Here is a 27,188-nt window from a genome sequence, read left to right on the forward strand (position 1 = left end):
CATCTTACATAATAATAATAAAGTATTAAAATTAAACAATTTAGAAATATTTCAAATTCAAAAATACTTAAAATATAATATACCTTTAATAAATAATAAAACAAAATATCAATATAGACCAATTTTCTTTCATAAACTTAACAATCAGTAAATCTTTCACTTTTTGTATCATCGAACATGAATCATTATGATATGTTGTTATTATATATGTATGTTTTGTGCTTATTTTTTCATTTCAAGCTTTTGCTTACTGTCGATACATATTTGGAAGTTTTGAGTAGTTTGAACCATTTTTAAGGAATTGGTTTTAAAAAATTACTCCGGGGGATCAGTTTTATGTCACCCACCCGGTTGTGTAAATTCACTACAGTTTAACAAACTTCAATACATTGTGATGGCAGGTAAGTTCTTTGCAATATTGTTGTTTGATTATAATATTGGTTTTCCATTTATTTATATAAATATATCATATTTAAAAAAGAAAAACTATTCATAAATCTTAAAAATTAACAAGAAAAAAATGTGAAACTATAATAATAATAATAATAATAATAATTATTATCGATAACTTATATAGCGTCATTTTCATAATATAATACCTCAAGGGCGCTTTACAAAGTGATTATATAAAGATATAAATTTAATTTTAACTTTTTAATTTAAGAAAAATATTGTACTTTTCCACCACATGCTAAGAATTTATTCAAATGATTTAGAGAACAAGTGGGTTTTAAGTTTCTTCCGAAACATCACTTCACTCTCACAGTTTCGGATTTCTGCTGGGAGAGCATTCCATGCCGCAGGGCCTGTTCGCAAATGCATGTTCGCCAAATTTAGTGCCCTGTTTGCGTAGAGGTATAATAACTTTTCCTTTCGACGTAGATGTAGCTGATCTAAGCGTAAGACGTCTGTCAGTTAGTTCATCTGGAATGCAGAGTTCCCTTAGATATTCTGGAGCAGAGTTGTGCAGTGACTTATACATAAGCCAACAGAGTTTGTATTCCACCCTCTGTGGAAAACGTAGCCAGTGCAATTCCAGAATTTAGAGATTCCAAAAATAAGTCTCGCTGCGGCATTTAATACAGCCTGTAGCGGCGTTTAAAACTATCATCATTCCCTTCCCACACCTAATGGTGCATAGGCACTGCATTGTTACACCAATCGTAGCGTATCTTGATCATTTTTTGTTTCATGAAGATAAGATGATCAGACTTCAGGTACCCGAGACCTCTTGCATGGTAGGGAAACATGCTGACCATTACACCACGAGGCCTACTATAAATAACATAATAAAAAAGAAAAAGTTACAAAACCCTACTAAATCCATTTTCAGGGATCAAAGGGTTAGGAAATTTCCAGTATTTATAAAAAAAAAAATAAAACAAAACTAAAATTGTGTATCTAGTATACCTTCAAAAACTCTCCGACGCGATCCATTCGAATCAGGAACTTTTTGTAGAGATCGAGCGCGTCTCGGCATTGCTTTTTATTCATGTCAAAGTATTTCTCCAATAGATTGATGATACCGTCGTTGTAACAGGCAAATAGTCGAATCAGGTCACGAAATAGTAGCATGAAGCACATGTTGATAACTCCGTTAGTGAGATCATTGGCTGTGCAGTCAAACTCGAGGAGAGAGTCAAGCTGAGCTTGTAGGACGGGGAGAGTTTTCAGCAGTTTTTCTGCATTCATTGTTCGCAAGGAACCCTCTTCCTTCCTGGAAATTAAAAAAAAAAATCGAATTAGTTAAGAATTCTTGCAATTATTGGGGAAATAAATATTGTGAGCACTATCCATTCACGGTAAATAGGAAAATCTATTGGAAAATAATATTTATTCTCACACTAAGTAATATGGTATCTATAATGATTATGACTATATTTTTTGAACTCAGGAGCTATGAGCTTACACCCCGATATATTTCTTGATGTTTTCTTCTATGTGAAATATATTTTCATAGGAAAACAGGATTTAACAATGCAAATTGTTTGCGTGTCGGTGAACTAGTTGTTTGGCTCTGGTCTTCTAATTCAGAAAATGACCAGTGCTTCTTCGGTAAGCCTTCACCTTAATGTCGATATCGTAATCTACCTGGAAAAAATTTTTTGTTTGCAGAGCGGATTTCTACGAATTCTGCATTCGACAGCCTTGATGGCTCCTAAAGTCTGCACAATTTGAAGACGTCCACTTCTTTGCCGATCTTCAACACTTAATATTCTTGAACCGATTAATATTTCAACAAACAAACTGGCGACTGATACCTAAAAGTTTCGGGAATTAAAAAAATGCCATCCGGCGTCTTCCCAACTGTATGTAGCGCAAATACAGCGATTCGTTTTTCTTCATTGCCACCTACACATTTACTTTGCAATGTTCAGTAACTGACAAAACTTATAGCAATATCACAAAGGATGGAACATAAAAAAATGATTTAAAAAATCACAGCTCTCTACCTACTATAGTTAACATTTTAAAAATTTCTGAACTAGTTGTAATAGTATTTATGGCAGCACTAGGTTTAGATATATTTTATTTTGTAGAAATATGAATGTCAAAACATAGACAAAGTGGTGAATATTACAGTGTGCAAAGTGGCCACTTCAACCAGCCAATGACAGGTTATACCCTTCTGCAAATGCCTAGACTTCCATATTTTCTTCTCTAAAATGTTCTCCATCTCCTTTGTAATTTATTAGGTTTGCATGGCAAAATCCCGGTTGTATTTCATACAGATCGTAAAAATCTATCAAATCAACTTTTACAAAAATCCTTTGGTATTCCTACAGTAAATATTTTAGAGATGATGGAAAAAAAAACAATGCTAAAAGAATTTCTAAGTACTAACCCCCTTTTAACTTTGCAGAAGTCAAATGCAACAGTTCTGTATGAGAGAGCCTTCTCATTCAGGTATTTGGCATAGCGCCTGATGAATGGAGACATATCATATCCTGAAAATATATAATTTCCATTTCATAAAAAATGCATTAATTTAAAATTACATTAAATTAAAATATCATCAAAATAAGAAACACTTTATTAATTGACCACAGAGGTTTTGCATTGTACATCTGAGAAAAAAGTTTTATTTATGCAAAATTGAACATTTAAAAAATAAATTGTAGATAAATGGAAACATTATTAAATTTTTAAATTTAATATTTTTTCATTGTTAAATACTCCGTATTTCTTAAGCCTTTGGTTTTATATTTATATAATTACCTGCCTCACTAGGTGAGCCAGTCTCAAGGCAGAAATTGACAAATATTATGAATCAGTAACATGTAAAGTAATTGGAAAATCATACCTTCTGGTGTTTTAGGAGATAATTTATATTTGTATTATTTTAATATATTTAAACAACGTTAGATTATTCAATAGATACTCTCCACAACCAAATAATACGATGTAACGGTACTTTATACTAAATTATACCTTTAAAATAAAATCCCTACAACCTTAGATAATCCAATGCTAGTGTATCTATGGTTAATTTAATGACTAAATACTAAAGTGCCATATTTACAGGCTCATGAAGCAAGAAGAAGCTCACTTTATTAGTGCATTTCGCATTTCCACTAAAAAAACTGGTGAAAGTACTAGAAATATACAACAAAAAATGAAAAAAATTACATTCCTTAATAACAATAATGTATTCAAGTACATTGTCTAATGATATTGCAGAAAAATGCAATTATACTTTACCCAATTGATCAATATATTATTGATCTGGTTTAGGTAAATTTTTAATGCTAAACTCAGGTAACCCAGAGAGTGCAGCGTGAAATCTTCTTGAACGGATAAGATTATTCACAAATTTCTATTTGTTATATAATCAAATATGGTATATTTGGTATTTTCACCGTTTTTTTATCAGGATATTGCGATTTGTTAGATAAAGGGATGTGAGGGAAAAGGAAGTAGAAACTAAAAAGAAAAACATGTTTTGAACTCACCAATGCGAGCACCAACCGCTCCTTGGAATAGTGGAAAAAGAAGAAAATGATAATGTAAGAATTAGGTTTGTCAACATTAATAACAAAATGAGCAGGTAACACGCAAAATTAGTCAGGTATTTGAAATCATCCATGTTTATTTTCGTACAAATCAAAACTTTTTTAGATGAAAAAGAAAACATTTATTTGTTGCTTCGAGTGCATTTTTTGTTAAGGTTAAAATTTTTCGAGTTTAGTTTTTATCAAATCGAAGTGTTTCTATAGTAAAAATTTGTGTTAAGAATATTGTACATTTTTTATAAGTAGTACAAAAATACCACATTACTAGGTATACTTTAGTACTAAGTGTTAAGTTTTTATCCTTATATTAAATTTATAGTCTGAATGTGAATATAAAAACAATATCATGTATAAAAGTACTGTAAATAACAGAAATGAGGTATTAAATATTCATAGAATAATCTTTAAATTTTGTACCACAAAAAAGTATGTATCGTAAGAAAATAAACATGAAAATAACATTAAAATTATGAAAAAACTTATGAATGATAATAAGATTTTATTACTGATGTGAAATGATAAAATGTAATATTTTCAATGAGAGATGGTAAAATCAAAAGGAAATATTTACATATATTTATTAATTTTATGTCTATTGAATTATTCTAGATGTTTTATAGTGATATTCAGAGGAAGTATCTTCGTTTATTCCAACAAAATGTTCATTGAATTGACTTCTTAAAACATTTATAATGAGCATTTTATTAAAATTCTTGGGGAAATTGGAATCGGTTCATTAGTTTCGGATAGTATTATTATTCAAACTAATCCTAATAAATCTGCAAAGACTTTAAAAATCCTATAACTAAATAACCACCACCAAATATAAAAAATATAAAAAAATGTCAAATCTAAGAATAACCTCATTTGACAATGGGACTAAGAATAATAAAATAGGCATTAAAAAAAATAAATAATAAAGGCATTAAGTATGTCATTCATGAAATCAGTTGAAAACAAAACATCAAAATGTTTTATATATTTCGTTTGAATCTCATGGAAAGTAATGTTATTGTTTTGGAAATAACCGTTTTTGTGCCCTCTGATTGGAGGCAAAATAATTTTATTCTCTTTTAGCATCTTCACTTTTCGTTGATAGTTTTGGAAAGAATATCCAGCATTCACATTACATTAAGACAGTATTTACATGTTTTTATTAGATTATCAATAAATTTAAATTGAATTTGATACTAGTTTAACATAGCACAGGCATCATCCCTTGGTGCATCATATCTACCAGGAATTACCCGAAAAGATGTGGCTAACATGTGTTCAGTTACCAGGACCCCTCGGACATCGGTAGTCGCTTTCACCTCGTGAACAATAATACAATATGGGAAAACAGTGCTTTATTTATTTGGTTCTTAATTGTTTACTTTTAATCATGAACACTTGACTAACTTACTTATGTATATTTTTTATGTAAAACTCTCAAACTATTTTAAACTTAAAATTTATAAGCAGGGTTTAGAATTCCAACCGTCTGTGCGCTCTGTAGCTGCAGGATGTGTTGTAATCCAGCTCTTATTTGTTATGTTGAAAATAATTACAAAACCAAATTTTAATTTTTAAATCATGTAAAAGGAAGCTCAGCTTCATAGCGTCCATGCGCTCTGTAGCTGCAAGACATGATGTAATATAGCTCCTATTATTATCTGTTATTAAATTAAATTATAAAATTAAATTAAAATTATTAAATTAGATTGGAAACGAGGAACTTGAATTCCAACCGCCAATGCGCTATGTAGCTGCAAAACGTTTTGGGATATTTGTTGTACAGCGCCCTTGAGGGGATTTTCACAAAAATGGCGCTATATAAATTATCCACAATCATAATTGTATTGCAAATGACTTGGAAAGTAGCAATTTAGAATTTTAAAAATAATCTTTGTCCCTTAAATACGGAAAAATATCCTACAAACCGTAGTAAACAAAACATGACCATAAAATAAGATACACCATAATAACTGAAAAGAAAGCTATCATCACCCTAATGACAATGACAGCTAAAATCTTAGAATGTCTTGAATCAGTCAAATTTAATATGGATTTATAAATGCACAAAGTATATTATATCCAATAAACCCAATATATTTCAATGATACAATGTTAGTTTATATATAGCCAAAGGCCAATAGCATCGAAAAAAAAGTCATTTTTCTTCGTAACAGGAAAAATGGATTGCTTTTGCTAAAATTTTCATGCAACCCATTTAGCCCATTTTGAGGAAAAGTAACTTAATACTTTTGTTACAGTTAATTTTATCTGTTGTCCTACTGCTATGACATTATAAGTTGATAAGTATGTTTAAGGGTTGTTTCATAAGGCCATCCCCTTACACAACAGGTATGCAGGGTTTGAGTACTGTCACTAAGGCAGGTTTGATTATGAAACATGACCCTGAAATAAGATTAAATGCATGACAGAACTGAATGCCTTCTAAGCATACCTTGTACTCCGCTTTTGTCGAGGAAATTACTAAGTTGAAAACTGGAATTACTTGAAGCCAGGTACTGGGTGAAGCGCTGGAAAGAAAATAATATAACATTTAATAATGAGAATTAAAAAATACATAACATACTGTCTATTCAATTCTAAAGGTCAATTTTAAGAAATGCTTTTTTCACAGAATATGATTCTCTGTGAAATTCCCTTTATTTCTGTATAATCTTAAATGCTAAATACTCAAATCATTAATCTAAATTATCCTAAACCCCTAGGATACTCTTGAAAGGCAATTATGCTTTGAATTCTTCCAAGGGTTTTCTCGCTGTTAACAATTTAACAATAACATTGCGTTTACAATACTCCGGAATGTACCATTGGTGAAATAGAAGACCGCTCTGCTGCACATTTTATGTTTCGGCATTTAGGATAGTTTATTATTGAATAGATGATATACCTAACATATTTAAATCATGTAAAAATATTTTTAAAAATAAAATTAATAATCGTCGAAATCATTCATCCAGGGCTCTAGTTCTATTTCTTAAACAGAACTGTAGTCTTCATCCGCCCGGACACGAATAAAATTGATGATCGCGATGAAGAGATGGTCAAATGAATTAATGTCAAAATGAAAAAATACATTTTTATTAAGTTGTGTGCATTTCAACTCTTTGGGTAAAATAATATAATAGATAAGGTAATACTTTAATACCACATTCCCCTTCAACAAGAGAGTAGAATAGAGGGCAAATCAAGAAAATAAAAATGCTTCCCTCCTCATATTTCTATATGATCAATAATAATCTCTAAGAAAATCAATGAACTATAATGACGTAATTTCATTTAAGGAATTGCAAAAATGACAAAACATTCACATCCATTTCCATAATATTTAAAATTTAATTAAAGAACCCTCTAGAAAAAATGTGTGGGTGAGCATTTGACCGGAACGTACGTACAAGCGTGGGGATTTGCGCCTGAATTTCAGATGTGTTATTCTGATAGCGTTGCTACTGACAGAAAACATTCAACACCCTGAATCCTAACCTAGTTTGAACGATTAAACGACGGAACCAAAATATAGTGCCTAGTGAAAAGGTGTCAAATTAGGGAATCATTCGTTTATGGTAAAATAACGGAGGCGATTATAAATATAACTCTGTTTTTTTTTTAAAGAAAATATATACATAATTACATTGGTTGGAATATATTATTATCTCCATAGTACCTGTAAACGTCGTTTTGCGCCGGTTCAATTTACGCCGATTTACAATTACATCGGTTGGTGCCGGCGTGGGATTCCTCAGTTCGGCCGACACCAGACGATAGTAGGTGCCGCGATTCTAATAGCAGACACACTTTTACACGTTGTTTTATTCTATTACCGTGTACGCGAGCAGCCTATTGTGTGTGCAAAATTGTTTCCGAGCTAGTTAATTTTTTTTTTCGTTTTATTTTTCTTAAAAACAAAACGGTATGATTGTATTTTTTATTTTATTGTTATTAAAAAAAAAAAATTTTCTAATATTTGTAGTTTGGGCTATGATTCTGCAAGAAAGAAAGCAACAATTAATGCACAAGAAATTGGATGTTTTATTTAAAAAGTGTGAGAATTTAATTTAGTACCTACCGACGAACTGGTGAGTTATAGAATTTATTATTAAAAAAACATTATTTATATCAAGAGATTATACTTTATTTTGAATATATATAAATAGGATATTTATTAAATAAACATGTCAGATTGTTCTTAGAATTTTGACTCGGAACCTAATCTTATATATTCCATTATTTTTGTGTTCATTTTACGCCGATTTTTTTTATGCCGGTGTCTCTCGGAACAGATCCCCGGCGTAAAACGACGTTTACCTGTATTTAGTTGTTAGTGTACTCGCCAATTGTACCCAGTGTGCCCAGTACCTCTCTGTACAAAAAGTTTTGAATAAATAAAATAATACTTAGACATTTAGTGTAAAACCGAGAAGGCTTTAGAAACTAGAAACTGAATTAGTGAATAAAAGACGGATCAGAATAAGCCTGCCGAAAAGGATATTACAGGGATACAAGCTGACGCCAAGGACACATTTCTTAACGTGGAGGACATGTTGTTATGTCTGTCTATCACTTATATTTTTAATTAAAAATATGTCAAGCATTATATCTGGAATACATTATACATAATTCAAAGGCGGCTGCACTGAATTGATGGTATTTCATTTTTGGAGTAAATTACACGAACGATTATTTCTACATGCGAGATAAAACTACAGTACCTACCTCCAAAAACCCAACTTTTCAGGAGAGATAAATTACTGATTGTTTATGTTTTAAAACATCTGGTATTTTTTAATGAGAGGTCTTAAAGTAAAACTTTTTTCAATTGCATATTATTTTTTGTGTGATCTTAATAATGCTGTAATGTTTTGTTTTTAGAATATTTTAATGCTTAAAGTACCCTCCACCCCTAAATATGTTTATCGTACAACATCAAATTTTGTATGGGAAAACAACAGTATTCAAAGGATTTTTTATCCATGATAGAAAAAAACCTCTTTTATAATTAGTCAAAAGTAAGTGTTATTTAAACGTAAAAATATTTTTGTAAGGATAATATAAAGTTTAATGTTATTTAAATAAAATGTTAAAAGGATGCCTGTACATCAACAATAGGTTTTAATTTTCATGAATTTATTGTCTTACAAAATTAGTTAAGATTTTTGAAAAATCAACAGTTAAGTAATTTTTTTCACGAAATCGGGAAAAAAAGTAGGTGGGTATTTACAAGTAATAGCGAAATATTTTTCTTTAGAAATTATTTAGAGTTTTTTTTCGAACTTTTCATAGTACTGTATGTTTTCTTACTGACCTTTGCCTCTAATGTGGCGTGGAGTTACAATAATAAAGAAAATATATTTGTTACCCAAGAAATTAGAAGTTTATGCTATTTGTCTAGAAATATAGGATGAAAATTGTTATATAGACATAGTAATAACTCAATTTAATCATGTTATAGAATTTAACACAATGACTGAATATCGGGAAAAATAGACAGTTGTGTGTGTCCAAGTCAGTGACGTATACACTCGCGTAGTAGAAGGCATTTCAATCCGTGTGTAATTGCCAGCCTTGCCTTCATTTTCTAACGGACTTCCGTTGTTATCAGACATGTCACGAAAAATAACGCCGCCATTTGTGGTAAAAAAATGTTTCAATTACAATGTAACCGTGAAAAACAGTACAAATATAAATATAATTTTATTTTCAAATACAATCCAATTGAATTGATTGAATAAGTAGATAAAATGAGTCGTAGTTTTAATAAACTTTTCACAATATTAAAGTACATAAATAATTACACTGACAGCTGCCAAGTGTCGCGTCGTATCTGTGGTAACTGGTAACTAATTACACAGAAATAGCGTGAAATTAAAATTAGAAAATATGCATATCCCTTTCAATGTTTTTGAATGCACATATAAACAAAAGCTATAAAAGACTTAAGTGTACTTTAAAATTATTTCCTTAATTGTATCAATGCATTTTTTTTACAGAAATGTTTGCGTTCGTATCATTTACCTAGAGAAATATTTAAATTTTAGGGCCATGTTCAGGGCCTGTTAAACGTAAGTAGCTTATATTTTGCTATGGTAGAGTTGGGTAAGAACCTAGGACTTCCTAATCTGAAGTCCGCGACGCTAACGCTGGACCACAAGCCATTTAATAAAGGGGAAATTAAAAATATACAAATTCTTCAAAATAAGGCGATGAGGATTATCATCATCATTCCCTTTCCGCACCTAATGGTGCAAAAGGCACTTCATTGGTACACCAATCGCAGTGTATCTTCATAATTTTTGTTACATGAAGGTAAGATGATCAGTCTTACGCTTCAGGTACCAATATTATAAATATTCTAGGGTAAAAACACCCCACGAGGATTATACTCGAAAGAAATATGTATTCTAATGTAGAAAGAATGCAAAATTAAATTGGCTTGACAGTAAAGCAACAAATAAAATATAATGTAGCAATGTTTATGTATAAAATAATTAAGAGGATGAATACAATAAAAAAAAACATTAAAAAAAATAACTAACAATGTCATGCATATGAAACTAGGGATAAATAAAAGATAAGATTACCAATGAGGAGAAAAACAGAATCTCAAAACTCATTGTACAAGGAACTAAAGCTGTACAATGAGTTACCTGAAGAAATAAAAAGGGTTGAAATATATAAATTAAATTGAAAAAATATGTTCTTGAGACATTTTGATAAAAAAAAAAAATATTGTTTAAAGTTCATGTTAGTTCTTAAGATGTTATGAACTAACTTAATAAAGCATAAATAAACAAACCGTCTCAAAATATTGCAACTTTTTTCATGAAAAACCTTCACAAAGGTAGGTTAGATACGCTTTCCAAATACAGAAGTAAATGTGTACACACATGCATGTGTCAATGTTGTATGAGCAAAGCATGCTAGATGGTCAGACCCGCGCTTCAAAGGGCAGTCTAGTATTTAAATAAGCTATTATTAAACACGTACGCATTATAAGGGAACTAGCTTCACTTTTAAAAGAGTTGAGCACATTTCACACCGCAGTAAAAATCCACACGGCACGATAAAATAACACTAAAATGACCCACCTGACTACGTAAAAAATATACTGGAGACAAATTTAAAATCAACATTTAGAAGCACATGATGACTACAAGAGACATAAAATGACGATATATTATATGTTTATATAACCTAACATATATCATATGTTTATATACACGGGGTTTTTTAAATTTACAAATAAATAAATTTAAAAAATAGGGTGGATTGATATTTATTAAATTATAATCGAAGACACGAGTAGATGAAGGCGTCGTGTAGCAAATTTTCAAAAATGTAGAAGATTTTATGACAGTCCTTTCATGCTAAATCAACTACACTATCAAAAAGCATCAGAATGCCAATTTTGAGAGCGAATTAAGGTTTATATTATTAATAATTGTACCAGTGTTTAAAACTTTAACCACGGAGGTCTCAGCTTTTTGTGTTTTTCACATAGCATAACTATCAATTGTATCTCTGTCTTTAATTGTGTTTTTTTTATTTTTTTTTTATTAATAAATTTCATAAAAAGTACATGTTTTTGAAAAATTCTATACAGATCTAGTTTTATTCATCTAGTAAATGTTATCACTGTAACACTCCAAAAAAAGAGACTAACTCTTGTGCCTGGAGAGTGATACACTGTTGTAGTTGTTTATTTATAAGAGTTTATATAATGATGTTATAACTTATATTTACATATGAGTTATTAATTTAAAAATACTTGGTACACTTCCACTTATTTATTTGACCAATTAGCGCTTTCACCCACTAATGGGCATCTTCAGACTAAATAAAATAGAGTTTATATAATTTTGAATATACGAGTATATGAGAAAAAAAAATACATTCATACTAATTAAGATTTAATGCAGTTTTTACATGTGTTCAAAAAATTTCTTTAGATTTACATTAAATTTATTAATTGATATATTAGTTTTAATTGTTTTTATTTCATTAGGGAGATTATAATAATTTTTTACACCTTTGGAAACAAAGCTATTTTGACCATGACTTGTGTAGAATCTAGAAATTTAAATATTTTTAACATTTTTTTTTTTTTTTGCACCACAACAGGCCAGGAGGCCTAATTATAGTGGTGAATTACATCACAGAGCACCCAGGCTTGAGAAAAATCACATTTGAATTTTTGTGTTCTCACCGGGAATCGAACCCGGAACCTTCCGTGCGTGAGTCAAGCGTCTTGACCACTACACCACGGAGGCCGCCAATTATTTTGGTATCTGAGTGACTTATTCATCTCAAATTCTTTTATATTTTCTTCTTTATGAATTTGTATAATGGAATTTATTTTATAAAGAGTGTCTACTGTATAAACCTTAAATATGTTATATGGACTTTCCGTATTGAATGTTGAAGGTTTCTTCAAAATGACTTTAATAATTAATCTTTGTACTATTTTAAGAGGGTTTAATATATTGGCATATGCACCACCCCATCCTACAATACCGTATTGTAACAAAGATTCGCTGATTTATTCGCAGGCAAACGCTGAAACCAGTACACCACGAGGCTGACTAATCTCCACTCAACTTTCTTTTGTAGGATTTTTACCCGAGAGTAGCCGCTGAATAAATTTTGATTAAATACAAAATAATACAATAAATGACAATCCACCCTAGTTTTACCGCGCCGTGTGAATTTGAACTAAACGTTTGAAATGGGGCGTAAACGTAAATCATTTGAAGCGTGAAAGCGAAGTGATATTTTACGAATAATACTCGAAAAAATGCAATCAAATGATAACATCATCGTAAGATTGATTTAAGTGGGTGAATACTGCCTCTGTTCGAGTTGGACGGTATAGATAGAATTCCGTAATTGAAAATGTCTGAAAATCTGCAAATAACAGCGGATTGGTTGATTTTATAAAAAAAAACGATACGATATTGGATTAAGTATTATGAAACCCATATTTCCAATATCCTGGTAAAGTGCGGATCAATGTGATACGGATTTTCTGTGAAGTTTTCTAATAAAAAACGGATTTCGGAAAGCTTTCAATAAAATAGCCTAGGGGTAGCTTCTATCTTAAAGCGAAACATTATTTTGGCAAGATTTTCTTTTTTAGTAGGTACTTGAAAGAGTTTTTGAGTAAATCTGTTTGATATTGATAAGCTATTTTTCTGTTCATTGGATCATAAAGTTGTTATTAACAATATTATCATGATGTCCAAATCTTCGCAAATAAGTTATAATTTAGTTATTTTATCAAGACAGACATTGCTAAAATCAACAAACGTAATAATTAAAATCACATGGATAGTTATTTAAAACGAGGTACCCAAGTAAAGTTATCACTGAAACCAGTTAATAACAACAGGTCATCCACATAATATATTTAAAAACTACAATAATATATAATCTATGTTGGTCAAAGCTTCTAATATTTCAATATTTAAATTGGTTAAAAAATGCATAAATACAACCTGCTAGCGATAAGTAATACATTAAAAAAAATAATTAAAAACAATATGTAGTGGTTGTACTAATATGATTGCCTCAACTCATGTCATTAATTTTTAACCGTTATTAATTCTAACACTGCTTTTTTCAAAATTCTATAATACATTGTGTCCAGGGCTGTTATTATGAACGCGATAGAGCGCGTAAAGAACGCTTTTTTAGCGCGTATTTACGTACTAAATACACGCTAATAAAACCATCTCTACGCGTACTATAGCGTTCAGAATACCAGCCCAGAACCCTAACCATGGACGAATGTTTTCGACTCATAGTTCAAGGGTCGTTATAAAGTGAAATATTTCATTGTTTCTGGGCTTAGCACATAAATCGTAGGACTGAGAACCCTACTCTCCGTGTAAAAAAATAACCCAGATACGGTATATAATATGGTGCCTTATGCACCATTGGTTGCGGATAGGGAAATGATGACAATGACGATGACTAAATGAGACTAGTTGTTGTCCTGTGGGTAGTGTCGAGGACTTTGGATCAGGAGTTCCGAGGTACAAATGCCGCTCTGCCACAACTAGTTTTTTCATTTTCTAACATGGTTTTTTAAAACTAATAGCTCCGAAATTTATTTACCGAAAACGATAAGGGCAGGTCTAAAGGTCATAAAAACGTAAATAAGATGTTGTTATAAATTAAATATTACAACCAGAATTATCTTCTTTTAAAAAAAAAAGAATATAATTCTATAAAAACAGGTTTCAACTTAAGTATTTCAATTTTTTTTTAAAGTATTACAGAAGGCATAATTTCACGTAGAAATAAAAGAAAATGTCACAAAAATTTATGTGATTTAAAATGCTTGTATTTCTTTTCAAAATCTAAAAATTTAAATTTAGCTTCGGCCACTTTCATGTTCAACTTATTATCTTCAAATTGTTAAAACAAATTTTTGTTCAATACTTAGTCTTTATTGAAATCCCAGATACCTAAGTTTAGTCTAAATTTGAAATGGCATAATCTGCCGGTCTAAAAGTAATTACATTTAGTTACATAAAACTTCTAAGTATATTTTATAACAGAAATACCTTTAAAAAATATTGTTTTTATCTTATTTATGTTTATTTTATTTTTTTATGATTGCCCGATTTAAAAAAAAACATTCGTTTTTAAATGGCAAAATCGTATGATTTCCTAATTTTGCGTTCGTTTTACCAGACTACAGCCTTAATTATTTGTACTAAAAGCCACGCGGAAATGCGATCATTTCATACACATATTATTGGGCGATTTGCAACATCAGAGTTAGATCCAAATTAAATCTAGGTATGGCATGCTATGAAGTAAACGTCCATGCTTAAATGGATTTACGTTTGAAAACACATCTATTGAAATCATGCCATAGCTAGGCTGTGTAATTTTTTGAGGTCATATGCAACACGGAATCAGCGCAGAGTTGCAGTTACGCCACTCGCCGGGTCGAGTTCGCGGTAGGGATGCACCACCAGCAACGAAAACATTGATATATCGATGGTTCAAGTATCACCGAATTAAAAAAAAGTAGCGTTTTTTTAAAAACATTTTTTTAGTATTAATCTTTTATAAGTAAACACCACTATGTGATGGCATTAAATGGGGAAATTCACTGCTACGGGAAATCCGATATGAAAAAATGTTTTCTTACGCGCGGTAAAAATTAGAGAATTAAATTGTATGGCGAAGTTTCTTTTTTGAATTGAACTAGTTTGAAGGATATGATGCGAGTTTCTGGCGCCTCCAAACCAGAACCAACCAGCTAAGGGAAGGTAACCCCGACAGAAAAATCCACCAGAGAAGGCAACGGGAAACCACTCTGGTCATCTTTTTCCAGGAATCACTATGGCGAGTACATCCAATAAGCGGTTGTCCTGGCTGCGAAATAAAAGAGATGCGCAGGACCGAGATGCTTTCGCTGTAGTGATCGCCAACGTCGGGACGACCTGACAAGGCACCGTAAGAAGAAGTTTGAACGTCGTTACTAGTTCTTCCGAACTAAGCAATGATATAGTCTTGTGATAGATTACCGGTATACGAGAAGCCAATTCGCCAGAACTAACCGAAGAGATCTTGTGACGTCACACGTGAAAAAATTGCAATTATTATAAAGATTAATAAAAAAATAATTCTTGCCAACATTTTGTAGGGGGTCGATGTCAATTAAGACAAAGACATACATTATGTGGTAACGCTTTTTATTAATATTCGTTATCAAACATAAAACACGTCAATTAGTTCATTATAACACACAAAATAACTAAAAAGTTACTTTCTTGTTAAGTTGCGATTTACGACATTTGCCCTTTAAGATTCAAGCCGCAGAAATATTATAATTATAAATATTTACTTCCAAATTATTATATGCAACGAGATACAATACTTGGCTTTATCAGAAAATATTATAAAACAAACATTGCCGTGAAAATAAGTCGCGACTCGTGGTCCCATAAGAGTAGACCGGGAGATAAGAGGTCTGAGATTCGAACCACGCTCTATCACAACTTGATTCTCATTTTCTATAACAGTTACAACTAGTTCAAAACAGATGCAAAATAAAAATATTTGGTTAAATCATAAGAACGCATTTCATTTCGATACAAAATATTTTTTTTCAAAAACTGACATCGATGTTTCTAAACCATCGATGTATTGTACATCCCTAGTTCTCAGTCTTCGATCGGCCCCGGCGCGGCGCGGAGCGCACGCGGGCGGTTCTGCACGCTCTTGGCCGGCATTTTCCGCCGCTTTTCGACGCTTTACTACGTCACACCACTCTGCCCCTCCCGCCAACCCGCGGGATATCGATCGCACCCCCCCTTGAAGATTTCCGACCAATCCTACTAATTCGCGCCAAATCAGATGCGAAAATTAAGAAAGAAGCTTCAGGGTCGAACAATTGAAATTACTTTAGCTATCGGAAAGGAAAGAGAAACTTTAATGAGAGCTAATTTAAGTAGTGCGATCTCACTGTACGTATTTATTACTTATGTAAGAAATCGTAAAAAAAAAACTTAATGCTTCATGACTCCAGATTAGGAGGTCCGAGGCTCGAGTCCTCATTGAACCGAACGCAATTTGTTTCCTATTTTCGAACACAATATTTTTTCAACCAAAAAATAATGGCTCCAAAATTGAAATGTTTGGGCAAATCACAATAAATAAAAAAAATAGTTACAAAAAATTTATAAAAAATGACGAAAAAAAAATAATAAAAAAATAATGTGAGAATTTAGAAGAAATAACGTAACGTTCAACATATTAAATACTTAGGACTAACAATAGACAGACAATTATTGACACGGACAATTCTTTTTGAAAATTTAAAAAGAAAAGTGGCGGTACTATTCATTCTTTTAATTGAGACATGAACAGACTACAAAGACAGCAAAATAAAATATTAAAGTCAGTATATGACCTCCCTTATCTAACAGCAACTAAAGAACTCTTTAAACAAACTAAACAATTTAATATAGTAAGTAAGTATAGTATAGTAAGTTTATATTTGATTAGTCTGTGCTTTCTATTAACGTGTTAACTATTATCATGTATTAAAATGTAATTGCCTAGGTTGGAACGGGGTATGTACCCTTGTTAGCTGGGCAAAGAGAACATAAAATTGTATTTATGATAAAATGTATAAATATATGTATATATTTTTTGAATATGACTGAACTCTATTGATTATAATCCTAAAAATTTATTAATAAATTAGCCACTGATGAATTGTAGACGAAGAAATAAAACCTGAAAATGTTTCTAGTAAACATGGACACAATACAATAATTTTAAAACAATATCATATACAACATTATAAAAAAACGAGACAGGACAGTCGAGACTAATAAACCAGGGAATAAAATTATACTACCATACAAAACTGATCAAAACTTGGACAACCTTTACGAAATATGTTTAAAATATTATCATTAACAATAGAATATGAATTGAAATGAAAACCAGACAAAGCTGAACAAAAAATTTAGACAACCTTTACCAGAGATGTCAAAAATATTATCATTAACGATAGAATGTGAATTTTATAAAATAAAAAATATTTTGTTTAATGAAAATAATCCGTAAAGGTTAATAAATTAATTTCAAATAAAAAAAGAGTTCATAAGAAATAACGTAAGCATTCAGATAGTATTTTTTGTATCTGATTTTTTATTTATTTATTAAGTTGGCAATATTACAAAGATACATAATATTAAACAAAAATAAAGATTTTTTAAAGCTTAATTTATACAAGTAATAGGTAAATACATTTTTGGTGGAAAAAATATTTCTCGTTCTTGTCTTACATAATTACGATATACTATACATTCCTTATCATTTCCTTCATATAAAAGCAAATTAGTATTTTATTCCTTACGGGTTTTATTACTGTCGATTGAATTACATGATTGGATTAATTCTTACTAAGCCCCTAAAAGCCTTGAACTTGGAGGTGGTTATATTATTATATGGAAGAAACGAAAATCAATGGTGAAGAATAACATAATATTAAATTAGTATATTAATCTACTAAATTTAATATAATTAATCAAAATGTGAATTATAGGATTATAATGAAGTAATATTTGTGTCGAAGAAATTTTGCTGTATCACGAAGAATTGCTATCTCTGTGGTGTAATTGCTAAGACGTTTAACCGCATGGGAGTACTGGTTTCGGTTCTCGATTGTTTGTATTTGAACATCTTGGCATATTGCGATGCAAAAAAATATCTACGTAAGTATAATCAACTCTTAAACGGGACCTATCCGAGATTCGCTTTTGTAAGCGCATATTTTAAGTCAGCTAAAGCACTATGTAACACCAGCTGTTGGAAATACACGCGAAGAAAAATCTGAGAAAAGGAAAAACTTTTCTGTGATGTTAGTGTCTTATTTTTTTTTAGGTATCAAATTTAAAAGTGGGTCAAAAATATACTGGCAGACCTTGACAGAAGTTACGTAAATGCATATTTTTTTACAAGAAAAACGATATTAGAAATTATAGATACTCACTGCAAGAAAATAATATTTATTAAATAGTAAGCGTTGAGTAAGATTCTTGTACTTATATTCGTAAATATTACGTAAATTGTAACCATTGTAAATTTCATTTTGTTAATAATTTATATTTATGCTTCAATTTTTTTCGAAAAAATTCGAAAACATACTATCGGTATGTTTTCGAATTTATTTTTTTATATTATTATTCGAATTTGTTAATGAAAAAAATTTAATGAAAAAAAACACATGTAAAAAAAATAAGATAATGCCTAAACACGGAAAATTCCTAGCTAGTCGGGACCTGAAACAAAGAACCTCTGTACGGTTTAAAACTGTGAAATAAATAAAGAAATTGGTATTCAAATTTGATGACCTACACCTATTGTCTCAATCAAGTGCGTTTAAGGGTAACGAGAAGCTTCATTTTTATTTTTGTATTTCGAACGTGCGATATTCGCGCCCATCATTAAGGTTATTCAAGAAATTTAACAGATTTACTTAAATTTAAATTTGCAAAAAATTTACTTGGTTTAATTGATGTAAATAAATTCAATATTCAAATTTCGATATGAAAAGTTCACTAAAATTGACCAAATCAACGCTGTGAAAAGGCATACACATGTATTGATTCATAAATTAAACTTAATTTATATAAAACTCTTGTTTAAACATAAATTTATATTGTTGCTCAGTCTCAAGTCTAAAGTAGGTATCAGTAATTTAATTTTGTCATACCTGACTGTTTTGTGTTTCTATCAATCAAAACTAAAATATATACGGTGTCCAGATCTCATTCCATATTCAATAAACTTAAAAATGTTTTTAAACCAGACAATAAAAAAATGTACACCTATACACAAAACTATATTTGATCATATGCCTGCAAAAATGCGTATATTCGTTATTTATGAAGGAATTTTTATGGATCTAATAAAAACGAGGAAAACCGTTTTTAGGGATAAAATTTAATGAACTAAGATTTAAACAGTACCTACATTAATCCTGAACTAGGATTAATAGCGTATATATTTCAGGATAGCCATTATTATTTTCATTTAGCTGCGCACCCTTAGAGACTTTTTAGACACAATTGAAATACGACACAGTAAAATAAAAATGAGAGTGCTTTAGATTTAACGCTATCATATATTTTTTATGTGGATAAATAATTTAACAGGAGTATCAAAAAGAAATAGTTTTGTATAAAAATGTGTATTGGGTTTAAACCAATTTAAGACTTCTCTATATCATCTTGGAAAAAACATGTTATAGATCAATAGCAAAATCACCTTCTTCGTTTAATAATTTATTTCTTTTTAAAGGTGCATGGTCAATAGTACGCGTCAGAAATTAAAGGGTATGGTAGCATGTAAAATATATTGAAAAATCACTATGTTAGTTGGATGAAATTTGTTGTTGAGCAATTTAAAAATCAAGCCCGAAACTTCATGAATAACGTAGATCAACATGCTTAAGATACTAGGCCAAAATAAGGCCAGCCTTATTTATTTTGGCACGAAATTTTCAAAACGAGACACGTTTTGTTTTCAAAATAAACATTATTTTTTAATTCATTGTTAAATCCAGTCCTAATACCTGTGTGATACATTTGTATGTATTTTGTTAAAGTGGTATTTGTAGTGGTAGTGGAAAAATATATATCGCGAGGTCCTTACTTCCATCACGGAAGATCGATATTAATGAAAAACTAGAGGTGCTAGATTAGTAACGATTAATTTTAGCAGGTATGAAAAATACATTTTTTAGTGTATGTTGATTAAAGAAAAATAAAAAATTAAGCACTTAAATGTAAACAAATAATTATAATACACGAAAAAAAACTGTTTGTTTTTGTAATAGTTTTTTGGCAATCCATCTCAATGAGGATGATTTATGCATACCTACGATTTTTTTTATTGGTCCGCTAAGTGGCAAGCAAAAAGACGCTCGTTTTTTTTGTTTAAATAGATAAGCTTTTTTAAAACTGGGCTTTAAAACATCATGTTTTGGTAACGTTGAACGTTATAATTAATACAGTAAAACTAATGGGTGTGACGGATTTACGCACGCGATATATTTGTTTTAAGGTTTTATTATATTATGATACCTACTTGACCAAGACCGTGAAATCTGCGTTAGCGAATAAATAGGTAGAAACTTTATCGACTATTTGGTACCTAAGCCGACAAAATTAAGTTCAATGCTCGGGATGTAAAACAAAGGGCAACACAAAAACGTATTATATTTTTTTTTTTAAAACGTTATTTACCGCATAGCTAGTTTTCACATAAGCCGATATTCATAAATGGACATAGGAAAGAATTATATTAATTTGTAATTAATTATTAAAATGCTTTTATTATTTCTTTTTTGTTTGTTTGAGAAATAATCCGCGGTGCCTCTATTTCAGAGGCTTGTCAGGAGAGTGTGATGATTATGAAATATACACATCACTCATATCAATTTAGAAAAAAATATTTCTTGAATTTTTTATTCGTTTCGAGAATCGAACCCGCGACGCTAGTTTCACAGTTGGCCGTCTAACCAACTGCGGCACAGCGCCTGCCCAATCAAATTGAACTTATTATTATAATAATCCAAAGTAGGTTCAGTATGGTGGTAGGTAAATTCTTCTAAAGCCGTTTAAAAATGGCAATTAAAGTTCTCGGGCGTTGATATTAAACTGCTCAAGTAAAATAGTTTTTTCTAAGGTTAAAAACAGTTTATTTGAAAACTATTTTTTATATTAAATCAGATAACGTAATACACGACTGTTTATTATAAAATATGCCAATTCGCCTATATGAGATTCATAATTAAGATTGGCAGCCTCCGCGATGTAATGGCTAACACCCTTGACTCGCGCCTAGAACGTTCCGTGCTCGATTCCCAGTGATAGCACAAAAAAATAATGTAATTTTTCTTAAGCCTGGGTGTTCTTTGCTGTAACTAACCACTGTAATTAGGCATCCTGGCATGTCATAGTGAGAAAAAATACAATACAAAACATTTAATGAAATCATACAACATTTTGTGCGCAATTTAGAAAGGGGTAATAAATTTAAATTTCTTCCGCATAAGAAAACCGTTAAATCCTACAAATAATTATTTGAACCTGTAGAAATAGATTATTACTTCAGCTGTGTAGGCTACGTAATTAAAACAATATTACACCAATAATAACTATACAAAACATACAAATGAACAAAAATGTATCTGGCATTAAAAATCACAGACATCAACAGTTTTTAGCGACCGTCTCTAATATGTTGAGTACGTTAGACGAAAAAAAAATTAGCATGCTGTCGGCAGGCTATTGACCTTTTAGTTTAAATTCCTCAAACATCATAGTACCTAGCGAGTATATTGATATAGAGTAATATTATGACGAATGGCCATTTCGGATTTCCCGACGCCCGTCACCGTCAAGATATTCTTTAAATATTTTTTACTAGGTTAGAACTCGTTAAGATGAGAGACTCTTCAGGTTAGGAAGGTGAAACAACTTACGGGTATGTTAATAACAGTATAATAAACACGAATTACTTTTGAATGGCTTAAATCAATGAGTAGTAATATAACTTTTTTTTTCATGGCGAAGCCTAACAGTTTTTTTTTTCCTTTCTCGGCAAAGCAGCCGAATTTGAGTGATACATGCCTTAATTTACCAATGTTTTTGTTGTAAGGTTGCAAAATTGTTGCAAATTAACGAAAGATTTGACAACATTTAACGAGCGGATCACACGTAAACAACTTATAAAACAGGGCTGAACACATAGAATTAGGAATAGTCCAGAAGGAGCGTAGAATCATATTTAAATACATCGGACTGTGTCCAATAATTTCCCCAGATAGACACACTTTCGCCGCGCGCATACGTTAAGTCGCCGGATAATGTTGCTTGATGGGGAAAAAAAATAATCATAACACAAATGTAAGGTAAAAGCAATCTGTTAATTTCTCTAAAATTTTTTCGTGCACGCAGAAACATCGATTGACACAACAGATTAGATAAATAAGGGTCATTTAATAAGAGTAATTGAATTTGTGAACTTTGAATTTGAATTTGAAGACAAATTTTATTTGACACAAAACGGATATTTTTATATCATGCTAAATAATATTTAATGTTTTGGAGATAATGTCGTTCAAATGTCCCCCACGGCGTTGTTTAATCCAAAGTCTAATTTTCATTAGTTATTTTATTAAATGAGCAAAGTAGGGTAAAAAAAATCTACCCTGGCAACACTAACGAAATTTACATTTTGTTTCTTCGAGATCTGACAGATGGAAAAATAATTCAATTTTTGAGTAATTAATTTGCTACTTAAACATTCGTTTGTTAATTACACATGAAATGTGATGCCATCCTGTTTTTTTAAGATCCTAGCAGTATTTCTACACTTTAAAAGGACACAACACGGCATAGTTGAATTCAAATCATGAGTTGCGTACTGAGCGACGCCTACAAAGAAACTAATGGGACAAAACGTAAACCTACTCATTTATGAGTAGTTGAGTCGCCTTCTGTTTGATGTGCGTATGCGGTTTCTGGACTATTCTTAATTCTATGGCTGAACAATAAAATATTAATAAGTAATTTATTTAATTTTAATTCACATAATTTTAATTACGTAAATGATTTAGTTTGTAAGAATATATACTTCGCGTCTTAGATTTTTTTTTTGTATTTCCTTAAATGTTTGACTATCACACTATTGACCATAGGACAGCTCGAGGAAAGAAGATGTTGAATATTAAGTGGAAAAGATAGACCCAGTAAGAAAATGTCTAACAAAAATTCGTCATTAGGTAAAAATCTGCAGTTAAATAGAACGTGATCTGCGGTCTCCTCTTCCTCTTCACAAGCCTAACAGTTTATACAATATTAATAAGTCGGCTTTTGATGGTGTAATATGATTAGATACATTGCTAACCTATATTTTAAAGTAATGTGTCATCACATGGGTTTTATGTATGGAGTTAGAGAATTTTAAATAATAACGATATCTTCGGATATATGACTTAAAACATTTAGAAGTTTATAATTTTACAAATGGCGTTATAAACATGATCGTTAAAAATCTCACAATGAAACAATGACGTATCATCATCATCGTCCTTCTTTCCGCATTCAGTAGTGCATGGGCACTGCATCGGTACACCAAATGCAGTGTATTTCGATCGTATGTTACATGAAGGTAAGGTGATCAGTCTACGCTTCAGATGCCAGTTCAGCAATAATGAAATATTGCAGTTGTAGCAACCTTTAAAATCAATATTTTACGCCTACCCTGCCAGAAGTCGAACCCAGCGCCGCGATTATGAACGCTATCTTTATCGGTATATATTGAGACAGTATAAACTGACATCGATATTTATGTACGAAAATGTGTATATTTCTATGAAAATTGTTCAATTACAGGTTACCGACGAAAACACTTTAAGTGTTCATACAACTATACACATTTTCCTACATTCATTTCTATTTTTCTTTATAGACAGTCGAAGATAACTCTGATAACTTCCCATTGTAATCGGGGCCCAGAACCTCAATATTAGTAGGCGAACGCGCCAACAACTTCACAACGAAGCGGACTTATCTCAACTCAATTGCCTTATTCAGGATTTTCAGCTGGTCAAAAACACTCGTCTAGGAAAACCATGACGTGAAATATATGAAAAAAAAACGGGTATGATTTTTTTCCTGACACAAAAAGGTTTAAAAGTACATAGGTAAACGCAATATTTTCATTTTACATAACATTACCGTCATAATCAAAGTATTCCATATTAATTAATACAAGGTCGTACTTATAATGTCGTATTTTGTCAACTTCGATGTCAATATTTTTGAAATCCACTGCATATGTCAATCAGAAATCAATCCGTACAAAGTTTTCGCGTAACCTAAATAAGGAATTTCGGTGTTTCTTTTATTATTCGTTAACAGACTACTAAACAAAGCGATTTTTTTTTCAATCCTATATATCGTATTATCTGCGCTATGATTTTTTAAAGTTTCGTATTTCTGAAATAACTCCGTGTGTGACGTCAGAGGTTCTCTTCCGCTCATTCTCAATCAGTTCTGCCCATTGGTCCGTTGACGGTAAGCAAAACGGAAATCTTCCATAACTCTCTTATCATCGGTTGATTCCTATGAACTAGTGACGTCGTTTAAAGTAAGTCGTTATATCCAAAAAAAATAATTTTTACATTTTCAAGAAACTGCCATAGAATTTAATGCCCCAATTTTTATATAGCTCCAAGAGTGTTAAACTTCTTGAATGGACATACCAAGTTATCCAAAACAATGTCAATGCGTAATATAAATATCCATTACTAAATTTTATCGAGGGAAAAATACCACTGTGTAGGATTGCTCCGGGAATAAACGTATAGCATCGATGCTGTCATTATTACTATCCTTATATCCACAGTTTATAAATTAAAAAAGCCTCCTTTTTCACAGCAGTAGCTGCTCGATTGTAGAATAATCTGCCCACTAACGTCAGAGACGCCCCTCTTTATTTACATTCAAATCACGTATGAAATGTCACTTCCTGAATATTCGAGGTTTCCTTTCTCCCCCTTCTTTCCTTTCCTCTTTACATAGTATAGTGCAGATGTTTGGTTAACTTTTATTTCTTAAAAATATGGATATATGTACATTAACGTTTTGATTTATAATAAAAATATTATAATATCCCTACGATATGTTCATATACCTAACGGTTTGGGTAGGTAGGAAGAAATTGCCTTAAGGCAATATGCCCGCCATTATGCATGTGCATGAAAACTGTATATGAACAATGATCTTTGAATAAAACTGAATAGTGTTGCTTAATCATTTGTAAATATGTATTTCAACTGTTGCTAATCGAAACATAAAATAATTTATTACTCTGTTTATTAAATTACATTAAGTATAAATGTATTGCTATAATTAATGTATTAAATCAAATTATCTTTATTTTTACTGTTAAAATTAATTACTACGTTTAATTTTTTTTTTTTAAATATTTATTTAATTATTATTATTTTTATTTAAAAAAAAAAAATATTTGCGTTCTTATTATTTACCAAAATATTTCAATTTAGGGGCCATTTTCAACGAATTGTAAATAACTCACTATTAGAAAATGGAAACCAAGTTGTGGAAGAGCGGGGTGTAAACACTGCGAACCTCGGACCTCTGATCCGCGAGTCCGCGACCTAGCCACGGGACCACAACCCGATACAAGATCTTAACTTTCCTACACCATGTATTATTAAATAATGTATCTGTCTTGTATTTCTTGACATGGATAATTTTTTTTTATGTATTTTGTTTACTGATTTGTCGTAATATTTTTAAATAAATAGTTTTTAGTATAGAAGAGTTAAGACTTAACACGGATTTTTCTAAATCGTTGGGATATCAAAAAAATAATTGTTCTATAATAAACTTGTGTATTTAATAAATAAAAATCAATCAATAATCAGAATAATACTTTTAGATCTAAGACAAATATATTGTTTTCAATGTTTAAAATATGTATTTAAGAACCAAAATTCATTTACAAGTAATTCAAATAGATCAAGTCAAAGAAGGAATCGTGTGTTAGAAATACCATATTGTAAAACGAGGCTCGCACAGAGACATGCATATTTTATAGGCCCAAAAATTTTTAATTCTTTTTTTACTGATAATATTTCATTGATTCCAAACTTTTAAAATTTTCCTTCTTTTAAAAAACATGCACTATTCTGGATTCAAACTAAAGAAATGAACTCTTTTTTTCTATGATTTATTTTGTTGCCCTTTAATAATAAGGAATATTTTTGTGTTTTTTTAAAAATATTTTTTATTTCCTTTTTTAATTACTATAAAAAAAACATACTATCTTTTAAAGAAAATTTTATTTTTTCTTTCTTATGCTATACAAAAATATTATAACTGTCCATTATTTATAATAGGAGCAAAAATTCATTAACATTTTCTTGTATACCCACGAACAGGCCATGCCTTAGTGGGATTTTTTGATTACTATTTTTCTATCAATATGTATTTCATTGATATGTAATTATGCTTTGTTTTTTTAATACTCTGTTTTATTATTATGTTTATTGTAAAAAAACAAAAATAAAAATGAATAATAACCTGTAAAATCATGAACAGATGCTCGTTTAGAATAAGCTGAAAAACAAAATGACCCCGGCTGCATTGAGCAATTTTTTATTGATCGAATTATATTAGGTCAATCATTGGGCAGATTTAAACTAGACGTGACCCTTGCCAACCAAAGTCAACTGAACATCGATATTACCGCCGAAGCGACAAGGATTCATTCGACACATTATGAATAATACAGGACAACAATAACTGTGAATCCTTTAGACCTCGGTGAACATAATAATTGATACGAATAGCAGGTAGGAGTGGAGTTATGTAAGGATGACCTCGACCCGCAAAAACACTTTGAATGAATTTATCTCGTGGAACGCTCTAAGCAGTACGGTAAACGATAAAGCAATCACGGTATTTTTAAACGTTAAGTTTTATCGCGGTATTATTCGGCATAGCACACTACCTGCCGGGCCGAGTAGGCCAGACAAAATGTAACGAAGAATCAATGAAAAATAAAAACGCAAAAATTCATTTTAAACACTAG

At 30.8% G+C, this 27,188-nt stretch overlaps 1 protein-coding gene across 1 annotated transcript in view; it reads right to left on the bottom strand.

The window, feature by feature from the left end:
* The window catches only part of lap (phosphatidylinositol-binding clathrin assembly protein lap), a 59,556-nt gene that overhangs the window by 21,299 nt on the left and 11,069 nt on the right, over nt 1–27,188 (bottom strand). The window contains exons 3-6 of the mRNA XM_088234044.1: nt 6,463–6,538; nt 3,954–3,974; nt 2,846–2,948; nt 1,411–1,717 (exon numbers count right to left, since the gene is read on the bottom strand). Coding sequence (XP_088090170.1) covers nt 1,411–1,717; nt 2,846–2,948; nt 3,954–3,974; nt 6,463–6,538 — 507 coding nt within the window. The remainder of the gene's footprint in view (nt 1–1,410; nt 1,718–2,845; nt 2,949–3,953; nt 3,975–6,462; nt 6,539–27,188) is intronic.

The sequence above is a fragment of the Micrasema longulum genome, unplaced genomic scaffold (genome assembly GCF_059751315.1).
Source record: "Micrasema longulum isolate JH-2025_06_02 unplaced genomic scaffold, ASM5975131v1 h1tg001183l, whole genome shotgun sequence".
In the NCBI taxonomy this organism is placed as follows: domain Eukaryota; kingdom Metazoa; phylum Arthropoda; class Insecta; order Trichoptera; family Brachycentridae; genus Micrasema; species Micrasema longulum.